This window comes from Mus pahari, chromosome 10 (assembly GCF_900095145.1).
Source record: "Mus pahari chromosome 10, PAHARI_EIJ_v1.1, whole genome shotgun sequence".
Lineage (NCBI taxonomy): Eukaryota > Metazoa > Chordata > Mammalia > Rodentia > Muridae > Mus > Mus pahari.
In genome coordinates this window covers 40952444-40963827 of record NC_034599.1, presented here as the reverse complement: position 1 = coordinate 40963827, position 11384 = coordinate 40952444, and the positions used below count along the sequence as shown (strand labels likewise).

General features: G+C 45.7%; 1 protein-coding gene and 1 pseudogene across 6 annotated transcripts in view; one reads left to right on the top strand and one right to left on the bottom strand.

Annotated features, from left to right (window-relative positions):
* Cep164 (centrosomal protein 164) overlaps window positions 1-11384 on the top strand; it is a 70601-nt gene that overhangs the window by 9037 nt on the left and 50180 nt on the right. For all 6 annotated transcript variants that reach the window (XM_021206163.2, XM_029543157.1, XM_029543158.1 and 3 more), the window contains exon 3: window positions 2892-3003. In XM_021206163.2, the coding sequence (XP_021061822.1) occupies window positions 2892-3003 (112 nt within the window). The remainder of the gene's footprint in view (window positions 1-2891; window positions 3004-11384) is intronic.
* On the bottom strand, window positions 9584-10429 carry LOC110327304 (annotated as a pseudogene).

Here is an 11384-nt window from a genome sequence, read left to right as displayed (position 1 = left end):
GAATCTCAGTTTGTACCTGAAGTTGTGTGTGTGTGTGTGTGTGTGTGTATGTATGCATTTCCCTTTTCTTTATTTTCCTTCCTTCCTTCCTTCCTTCCTTCCTTCCTTCCTTCCTTCCTTCCTTCCTTCCTTCCTTCCTTCCTTCTCTCCTTCCTTCCCTTTCTTCTCTTAAGCCTGGCTGGCTTCAGCCTCACTGTGTGGCCCATGTTGGTCTTGAACTCCGATTCCTTGTGCCTCCATCTCCTAAGTGCTGGGATTCCAGATGTGGACCACCATGCATTGCTTCATTGTTTCTGGAATTCAAGATGTGCATCCCTCACCTCTTCCAAGATGCAAAATGCCCCAAATCTGCCTTTTTAGATGAGCCATTTCGATGATGGGATTCTTGACCCAAAAAGTCTATGCAAATACTCCAAAACCAGAAAGGAGCTGAAATCTTTAACATGTCTAGTCCCGAGAGTTTTGGGGAAAGGATGCTTAATTGCTCTCTCATTCTGCACCCCTGGTTGCCCCGGAACTTGCTATGTAAATCACAGCAATGACTAGCAATCTAGGTTATTGCTCTCCTAGAATTCCCAGAGATCCTCCCACCTCCTCTGTGTCCTGAGTGCTGGGACTTACTTATTTACTTTTCTTTCTTAGACAGGGTCTTGCTGTGTAGGTCTGGCTGGCCTGAGACTGGCAGTGATCCCGTGGCCTCAGCCCCTGGAGCACTGTGGGTGCAGGCATGAGCTACCTCACTTGGTTTGCATAAAGGTTTTTCTAGGGATGTATTATAAAAACTCTTCTGCCAGTGCCTAGTCAGAGCCACCTTCTCTGCCTCGGCTTCCTGCTTAGCTCTGTGTTCCTGCATTGTCTGTGTCCCATCTACTAGTAGTGGTCTTACAGGGAGAAATGGATCCTTTCCAGGCTGGCTCCAGTGCCCTTCCACATACTCAATGCCCTTGGTGAGGTTTCAAGGTTCCTTGTGACATGGCTTTCCAGTCTTGACAGTTGAGCTGTGCTGTCATGTTGGTCTCTGGCAATCCCCAGACGTGCTAAGCTGTATCTTGTCACAGGTTCCTTGCTCCAGCTCTTTGCTTTAGTGTCCCAGTTGCCCAGAGGGCTTCCATAGCAATACTTTCTGAAGGAGCACCCTCCATCTTCCCCCCCCCCCCCACGAGACAGGGTTTCTCTGTGTAACCCTCCATCTTGATATTCACTCCATTGTAGTTTTGAGAGCAAGAATTGTTTGTGTGTATTTATATTTTCTTAGAGAATTATTTTAAATTATCTATAAGTGTGTGTGTGTGTGTGTGTGTGTGTGTGTGTGTGTGTGTGTGTGTATACACTTGCGAGTGCATGTAGTGCGGGTGGCTGCAGAGACAGAGGCTTTCTGGAGCTGGAGTTACAGGTGGTGGTAAAGCCATCCAACCTGGGTGCTGGGAACTGAACTCTGGCCTTCTGCATGGGGAGTCCAGGATCCGAGCCGGTGAGCCATCTCTCCAGCCTGCGTGTTTGCGTTTTCTTCTTTGCTGTCTGTCTCTTGTTACGACAGTGAATAGTCTCTCCCTTTTTCATGGCACAGAGGTGGTCATTGTGAAGCTGTGCTTGGTGGCACATGCCTCTAATAAGTACTTGGGAGACTGAGGCAGGATGTTTGTAAGCTTAAGGCTCGCCTGAGCCGCATAGAGCTCATTCTAAGTGAGATTCCCCCCTTTCAAAGAACCAAAAAAAAAAGGTGAAACTGTTCAATAAGTCATTCCCTGGCCAGTTAAATGTAAGCTGGTTCTTTAGAAAAAGTGTTATCCTAGTCCCCAGTGTGTCATCCTCCATTTCTCCATGGAGATGACATATTGGCCATACCTATCTAGCCTGGACTAGACTCAAGCCTGGGTATTTATTCCTGTGGCCACCAGGGACACCTATCCTTTTCCCCAAAGATGAGATTGCATAGTGCACAGGTCTCTTCTGTCTTCCAGCTCTCTGGCAAAGGGCTCTCCTAACTGTTTGATTCCAAGAGCAGAACAGAAGCAGAGTCCAGAATATATACTACAATTGAGTAAGAGGCAGTCACCTTTAGGAAGAGGGGTTCACTAGATGGGGAGGAGGCCACCCGAGTGCCATCTGCTTTCTCAGCTGGGTGCCTTCCTGTCCCTCAGAGAACCAGGCACTGCCTTCTGTTTGCTGAGGTGACACGTGGTACGTGTCACCGTCACAACACACACTCTCCTCTCATATTCTGTGTGTTTGCAAGGCCCTTAGAGAGCTCAGTCATCTGTAGTTGATGGAACTCGCTTGGGGCTTAAGGGCCAAGTGTACTGGGGCCCAGCTCTTGTCAGTCTCTCTGGAGTTTATCTTCTGGTAAGGCTGCCCTCATCCTGGATGGTCCCTGGATGGTTCCGGCTGTGGCTTTGGGTCCTTCCTGAGGCCTGCCCACTGTGAAGTCTTGGTTTCATTCCTCACCCCCTCTGATAGCTGTGGCTTCAGACTATACTTGTGCGAGTTTGGAAGTCGCCTGGTTTGATTCAGATGGCTCTTATAAATTGGGACATAAGGAAACTGTTTGTGTATGTTTGGCTCGTTTGTTTGTTTAAGCTTTTTGAGATGGTCTCAAGCAGCCCGGCCGGCCTGTACCTCAGTGGGGAGTTGAGGGTGACCTTGAACTCCTGATCCTCATGCCTCTGCTTCCCAAGTGCTGGGGTTCTGGATGCGCACCAACACATCCAGCTTTAGTTCTATATGTTTATTATTTATATTTAGAGATGCTATATTTTTATCATTGAGGAAAACTTGGAGAGTAAAGCAAAGTTCAGAATAGAACTGTCTAAATTTTGCTTCTTTCCACCCCTCCCCATCCTCCTCTCTCTTATCCCTTCTCCCTCCTCCTTTCCCCTCCTTCTCTCTTGCAGAAATCCTTGACTTTGCCAGGGTGATTGGCATTGACCCTGTCAAGGAACCAGAACTGATGTGGCTGGCGAGAGAGGGGATTGAGGCTCCATTGCCCAAGGGCTGGAAACCATGGTAAGTCATTGCAGTGGCTCACTAACCTGGCCTGTTAGACTCTGGAATATAGGTGTGTGTGTGTGTGTGTGTGTGTGTATGTGTGTGTGTGTACATGTGTATGTAGATCAGATATGCACGTCTTATTTTGTTTTTAAGCGTATGAATGTTTCTCTACATATATATGTGTGCACCATGTATGTGCTTGGTGCCCACAGTAGCCAGAAGAAGACATCAGATTCCTTGGGATTGTGGTTAGAGACTGTTGTGAGCTACCACGTAGATGTTGGGAAATAAACCCCGGTCTTCTGCAAGAGCAGCAAGTACTTTTAACTGCTGAGCCATCTCTCCAGCGTTCCCTTTGTTTTTGTTTCTGTTTTTTACATTTGTTTTTAATCGTGCTGGCTAGTTTTATGTCGCCTGACACAAGCTAGAGTTATCCAAGAAGGAGGAAGTTCAGTGGAGATGGTACCTCCATAAGATAGGGCTGTAGGTAAACCTGTGGGGCATTTTCTTAATTAGTGATGGAAGGGGGAGGGCCCAGCCCATTGTGAGTGGTGCCAGAACAAGCCAGTAAACAGTACTTGTGCATGGCCTCTGAATCAGCTCCTGCCTCCAGGTTCCTGTCGTGCTTTGAGTTCCTACCTTAGCTTTCTTCAGTGCACTGTGACTTGGGATCTGTAAGCCAAGTAAATAAACCCTTTCCTTCCCATGTTGCATTTGGTCTTGGTGTTTCATCCTAGCAATAGCAACCTTAAACTAAGACATTAAGTGTGTGTGTGTGTGGGGGGGGTATGCGCATGTGAGTGCAGTTGCCCATAGAGGCCAGAAGAGGGCACTGGATCCTCCGGAGCTGGGGCTACGTAGGTTGTGAGCTGCCTGATATGGATGCTGGGAACTGAAATCAGGTCCTCTGCCAAAGCAGTACACAGTTTTAACCACTGGGCCATCTCTCCAGTTCTCTCTCTCTCTCTCTCTCTCTCTCTCTCTCATGTTTGCATGACAGGCACTTTATTTGAGCCATTTCCCCATGCCCTGGAGATAAATTTCAATGATCAGGGGCAATACTGCTGTTTCTCTGCAGGTTATCTCTTGCTTCAGGACTGAGCAGGCTGGCTTGAAGGTCTCTGGGTTAGGATCAGAATGTACCGCAGAGCTGCCTCCCAGACTCGGGCCTCTCACACCAAGGAGTCTTTGTTGGTCCTTGCACACTGGTAGAAGGTTAAAAGCGACCGTGGTAGGGTGTGAGGAGATGGCTCAGTCTGTAAAGCGCTTGCTTTGCAAGCGTGAGGTCCTGAGCTTGGTCCCTAGAACTCACACACTTTTAAAAAGCCAGGCATGGTGGCCCTTGCTTGTCATCTCAGCATAGGGAATCAGACAGGCACATCCATGCAGCTTGTGAACCAGCTAGTCTAGCCTACGTGGTGAGCTCTGGGCCAGCGAGAGACGGTCTCAAAAACAACATAGATGGCTCTGCATTTGCAACAAAGCCTGTATTTGTCCTCTGGCTACCACATGCATGTGCACACATGCGTACCAGTACACATGTGAGAATGCACACACAGACACATGCGTGCACAGACAAGGGATGGCTGTATCTCCTCAATACGTCTAAAAGATGCTGAGGCCAAAGGATTTTGTGGTGAGGCCACACAGGTTTGGGAAAAGACTTCTTCCCTGGCAGTCATCCTTGGTTCTGCCGTCCTCGAGTTTGTGTAGTGTAGCGTAGGGTAGTGTGGTGTAGTGATTTCATGTAGTGTAGTGTGGTGTACTGATTCTTTAAATCATTGCTGTGTGTATGTGTCTGCACGGGTACCTGTGCCATAGTGAGGACAGCAGAGGACAGCTTTGTAGAGTTAGTTCGTTCTTTCTACCTTTACCTGGGCTCCAGACCCTGATCTCAGACTACCAGGCTTATGCATCTTACCCACTGTGCCCCTTGCATAACCTGTTCTTGCCTGGCTTCCTGTTCATGGGCTCGTTGTTAGTCTTTTTAAAATTCCCTTAAAGCTATCTGGATTGTGAGAGAACTCATTCAGGTTATCTCCAGGAAGCAGAGGTTTACAGTGGGAAAACAGTGCCCGGGGACAAGGGGTGGGGGGGCAGGGGGGCTGAAATAAGTCATAGTCACTGCAGTCACCTCCCTGCTCATGAGGGCAGCGTCATTCCACTCAGGGACATTGTTCAGTGTCTGCTCCGTCCTCTCCTCACTTCCTCTCGTCACGGGTGTGGAGCCTTCTCCAGGTTGTCCTCCCTAAGCTGCAATCCTGAGTTTACATCTTGCCCCAGGGTAGGGTTTGGGTGTCCTAGGGGCCCTGTAAGCTGGGAGGGTGCATTTGGTGGCCTAGGTCATCCCCCCTTTCTTACCCAAGCCATTTACCAGGTTGACTGAACTTCAAAACGACTGCGCCTACCCACCTCGTTCTCCTCAGCTGAAGGCACAGACTCTTTTCGGCTTCCCGCACTCGACAGGCTCCTTGTTCTGTTGGTCTTTTGGCTGCCTCTCCTTGGACCAGCTCCAGTTTCACATCTTTTTCTAGGAAATCTGTTAGCGCTTCCGACAGTACTCCCGGTGCCGAGACTCAAGCTTGTGTTCGGAAGATAGCGCTTTCTGTTCTGTGCCAGTGCCCTTTCTGATGGGGGGGGTGTGGTGGCAGAGAGGGGGGACTGGCTGGTCTAGGGCCAGCTGTGTGCCAGGCCTTGTGCCAGCTGCCTTTTTGTACCTGCGAGTGTAGCCGACACTCTCTTGTCCTATAGGGAGGACATGAACTGTTTTTCATTTTCTGAAATAAAGTAAGTCATTAAAAGTTATTTGTAGGGCTGGAGAGATGGCTTGGCAGTTAAGAGCACTGACTGCTCTTCCAGAGATCCTGAGTTCAATTCCCAGCAACCACATGGTGGCTCACAACCATCTGTAGTGGGATCCAATGCTCGCTTCTGGTGCGTCTGAAGATAGCAACAATATACTCGTATACATAAAATAAATAATCTTTAAAAAAAGTTATTTGTACATAATCATCTTTTACCCCATTTTCTTTCCCAAGTGTAATTATTGTCACTTGGTAAATTCCTTCTAGAACTTTTAACACACACACACACACACACACACACACACACACACACACATACACACACACACATGCACACCCTATTTGTGGGCTTATTGTTTTAATCATAACTGTTACATTATATCATTATGTGCACTGTTCTTTGTCAGTATAATATGTGTGTCTCGCTTTTTTTCTTTTGAGATAGTCTTGTTATGTAACCCAGGGTGGCCTTAAACTTGTGATCCTCCTGCCTCAGTCTTCTGAGTTCTTGGATTACAGGTATAATCTCTCTCTCTCTCTCTCTCTCTCTCTCTCTCTCTCTCTTCTGAGATGAGGTCTCATGGGTCTCTGATTGGCCTTCACCTCATATTGTAGCCAGGCTGACCCAGAACTCCTGATCCTATTACACATGCTGGGATTATAGATGCGAACCACCATACTTGGCTTGTTTATTGTTTTTTTTTTTTAAATAATTTTTTTTAAAGATTTATTTATTTATTATATGTAAGTACACTGTAGCTGTCTTCAGACACTCCAGAAGAGGGAGTCAGATCTTGTTACAGATGGTTATGAGCCACCATGTGGTTGCTGGGGTTTGAACTCAGGACCTTCGGAAGAGCAGTCGGGTGCTCTTACCCACTGAGCCATCTCACCAGCCCTTGTTTATTGGTTTTAAGACAAGGTTGTACTATGTAGCCTGGGATGACAGTGAACTTGTGATCCTCCTTCCTCCGCCTCCTGAATATGGGGATTATGAGCATGTGCCATCACGCTTGATTCATCTGCCTGTAATAATTTCATTTCAGTTGCTGTGATAAAATACCTTAACCAAAAGCAATTTAGGGGAGGAAGGAGTTATTTTAGCTTACAATTCTAGGTTACAGTCTGTCTCCACTGTGTTGAGAAGTCCAGGGGCAAGAGCTTAAGACTGCTGGTCACATCATATCCATAGTCAAGCACAGAGAAACGGATGTATTTGTGTGGTTTGCTACCCAGCCATTCTCTTGCTTTGTGTTTTTGTTTTTGTTATTTAATTTTTTTGAGACAGGGTTTCAATTTGTACCTGTGGCTACTTTAGAACTCCCTGTGCACACCAGACTGTCCTTGAACTTATGACCTCTGTCTCCAGAGTGCTGGGATCAAAGGCATGCTTTACTGTGATCTGCTTTTACTCATATACAGCCTCAGGCCCCAAATCAGCAAGTAATGCTACCCACAATGGATGGAGTCAGTTAACAATGCAATCTCCTCCAGACATGCCCATCACCCAACCAGATCTAGAAAAATCTCTCTCGAGACTGTATCCCTCGGAGACTCTAGGTTGTGGCAAGTTGATGTTAAAAACTAACTACTAGTCACACTACCTTACCTTTTATTTTATCAGTTGTGTACTTCTCCATGCTAGACATGCCACATTTTGTGTGTGTGTGTGTGTGAATGAGACTGGAACACAGAGCCTTGTGCGTGCTACTCAAGCACTCTATAACTGAACTGTGTGTGTCCACACTTCAAGTGTACCACATTCTAAAAAAAAAAAAACAAAAAAAAACAAACAAAAAAAACAAACCCAAACCAAACAAATAAAAAACCTCTTATACTAAAGAGCATGAAGATGTTTTTGAGACTCACTATGCATAGGGGAGTCTGTTTTCTGTTTGGGGTTTAGAGAGGTGGCTAGGTGGTTAAGAGCACTGGTTATTTTTCCAGAGGACCCAGGTTTGATTTCCAGCACCCATATGGTGGTTCACAATGGTCTGTAATTCTAGTTTCAGGGGGTTCTATGTTCCCTCTGGCCTCTAAGGGCACCAGGCACACACGTGGTGCACAGCATACACAGGACAAAACACCCATAGATATTAAAACACAAAATCAGTTTCTGTATTCCCTGCTCCCTGTCACTGATGTCATCGCCTGTTTTATGCCTTTGTCTCTCGAGCACACAGTTCTGTAATAAGTCTTGGAATTTTTCAGGGTAGGTGTTCCAATCTTGTTTTAATTTTCTTCTTATTATTATTAGTATTTTTAGTTATTAATGTTTATGGATACTTTGCACATACCCATGTCTGTGTACCACATGCATACTTGGTGCCTGAGGAGCCAGAAGAGGGATTTGGATCCCTGGGAACTAGAGTTACAGATGGATGTTAGCCACCATGTGGATGCTGGGAACTGAACCTGGGTTCTCTGAAAAGGGGCCAGTGCTCCCAGTGCCTCTCCAGCCCCTTGTCCCCATCTTCAAAGGCTCATCCTAAGCTCTTTGCATTTCCTTGTGAATTTAAACACTCTCTTGTCACTTTACTATTTGGATTGGGGCTGCACATAAGTCAATTTCGGGGGAACAGGTATCTTAAACGATATTGAATCTTCCAGCCCGTGAACAATGTCTGTTTCCGCTTATTAAGGTTTCCTTTAATATTGCTAAGAAATGTTTAATAGCTTTTGTGTACATGGCTTGACTCCCTTTATCAGATTTTTCCCTAAGTAGTCCACATTTGATGCTTCTGGAAGTACTGTATTTCCAGTCTCCAATTGTTTGTTGCTTTTATAGAGAAGTAAAATTGGTTTCTGTATATTGATCTTGCACTGTACAATCTCGCTAAAATCAATTATGTCAGGCCTAGCGGCTTGCCTATTTATTTATTTATTTATTTGCTTATTTTGAGATTCTATAGCATTTTCTACAGAAGTGATTCTGACTCCTAGGAATAAAGGTGTTCTTGCCTCTTCCTTTGTAATCTGGCTGCCTAGTGACCAGAGCCTTCTGCACCAGTTAAGCAGATGTAGTGACAGCAGATGTCTTTGCTTTATCAGGTAGCTGCTGGCTGTGGGCTTCCTGTAAACGGCCTTGCCTTCGTCAGGGAGATCCCTTTGGAGGCTGGCTGAGCCTTGGAGAAGGGGTGGATGGCTTTGATCCAGGGCTTGTCTGCATCTGCTGGCGAGATCATGATCTGGTTCTCTTTTTTCAGTCTTTTCTGAGAGTCAAATTTATTGATTGATTTTTCAAGTACTTTTATCAATTAATTTTTAACTGCATTTATTTATGTATTTATATCTATCTATCCACCTCTCTATTTACTTACGCTTGTGGCTGTGTGCATACCATAGCACTTGGAGGACAACTTGTGGGAGTTGGTTTTTCTCTGTCTACCGTGTGGGCTCCTGGAAGAGAACTCAGGCCCTTGGCTCACCTTCACCAGCTGAGCTGCTTTTCTGACCCTGATTTCAAATGTTAAAAAAATTTCATATTCCTGGGACAACTCCACTAGGTCGTGATGTATGGTCCCTTATATATTTTATGGGATTTGATTTCCTAAAATCTCATTAAGCGCGATTGCATTTGTGTCCATGGGGGAAACTGGTCTGTAGTATCATTTTCTCATAATGTCTTTTTTTTTTAAAGACCAACTGTCAAACTGGGCAGTTTTATTTTCCTTTACAACTTAGTAAATACTTCTTGATGACTGCACATTGGGTAAGGCTGCTCGGTAGTTCAGAAAGATCCCAGCGATGGTGTTTTCCTGACAGTGGGTAGTCTTCAGTACTGAGTAGAATGACTTGTATGAATGACGTCACTGTCAAACCAGCAAGACTGCATTTGTGCATCCATCATTCTCAGGATTGTTGGTAACTTGGGCATACTTTCCCCGAATCACCTTCCCTCCTTGTGTCCCAAGGCCCAACTTGCTCACATTCACTTCAATAACTGTACCTTTGGTGATCACACCCAGGGTTGTATATAATGGGGATGATGGATTCTTTTTGACACCGAGAATAGGCAGGCAAAAGGTAGCTTTCAGCTCAGGGTGTGTGACATGAGCTTTTTTGAAACGTAGACCCATAGGCCTAATGAACTTTTCATATTTAGGTGGTTTTCTTGTAAAGCCATCACCAACAAAGCAGACTTTAGTAACCATTCTCTTCCATGCCTTCTTTTTTTTTTCCTGTTCGAATAACTTTCAATACTTCTGTTTCTCCTTGGGCACGAAGTTTGGGTAGAGGGACCTTCCATTTTCCCGCCTTTTCTTTCCGTTTCTGCTTAGTCATGTTGGAAAGTGCTTTTGCTCTCGCGACTGCCCTTCTCTGCCCAGCAGGTAGGCGGGGGGGGGTGTGGAGTCTTCTCATCATCCTGCTTGGTGTTCCTCTTCTCATGCATCTTAATAGTCTTTTTCATCTGTATTTTCTCGGCATGGCGCTGTTTATGGTAGAGCTTAGCCTTCAGGCCAATCATTTTTTTTGCCTTCTTTGAACGTTCATGGGCCTCCCGACCTTGTTTCTTTCTCTTTTTCTCATGGTAGTCCAAACGACATCCATATGGTTTGCGGTGCAATTCAATATATTCATTTTGTGGCATGATGACAGCCGCGGAGCAGTGGTCCGCGACCTCCCGGGTCTCAAAAAACTCTCAACTTCTGGGTGTCACCGGCCCACGGGCCGGCCTCATTCAGTCTGGGACGGGAAAGGCTCTCATAATGTCTTTATCATGTTTCTGCCATGTTGTCATTGTCCTCACAGAATGAGATCTTGTCCTCCTCAGGTCTGTAGACAAGTTTGCTGGACAAGGACTGCTGTCATTTCTGCTTTAAATATTCGATAGAATTTACCATTGCCATCATCTGTTAATGTTCTTTGGGGGAAAAAGTTTTAACTTCAAATCCCGTTCTAAAAGTAGAAATAGAGCCTGTGTGGATATGTATACAGAAACAAGGGACAAAGGCAGGAGGATTGCTGTCAGTTTGAGGCCAGCCAAGCCTGGTTTGCAGAGAGTTCCAGCCCAAGCAGGACTCCATAGTACGTCCCTTTCTGTCCCCTGCTCTCAGGAGATGTAGGCGTGTTCACCGGGTTTTGCTTTGCTTTGTCCTTTGAGACATAGTCTCTCCATGTATCCCTGGGCTGACTTTGTAAACTCAGGTTGGCCTCAGATAGAAAGAGATGATGACCTTGAACTTGGTCTTCCAACTTCCTCATCCTGAGTGCTGAGGTTAGAGAGGTTGACCGCCTCCCCTGTCTCAGACCAGAGAGTAGTACCTTTACAAATATTGTGCCTGGAATACTGTGTAGAGAAGCATAATTTCATTTCTTTATTTATCTTTCTTTCTTTTTTAAAATTGGATATTTTATTTGTTTACATTTCAAATGTTATCCCCTTTCCCAGTTTCCCCTCTGCAACCCCCCTATCCCACCCTACCCCTTATGATCTGTATGTATATGTCTGCTTGTCTGTCTGTACGCTGCGGATGCCATGATCTGTATGTATATGTCTGCTTGTCTGTCTGTACGCTGCAGATGCCATGATCTGTATGTGTGTGTCTGCTTGTCTGTCTGTACGCTGCGGATGCCATGATCTGTATGTAT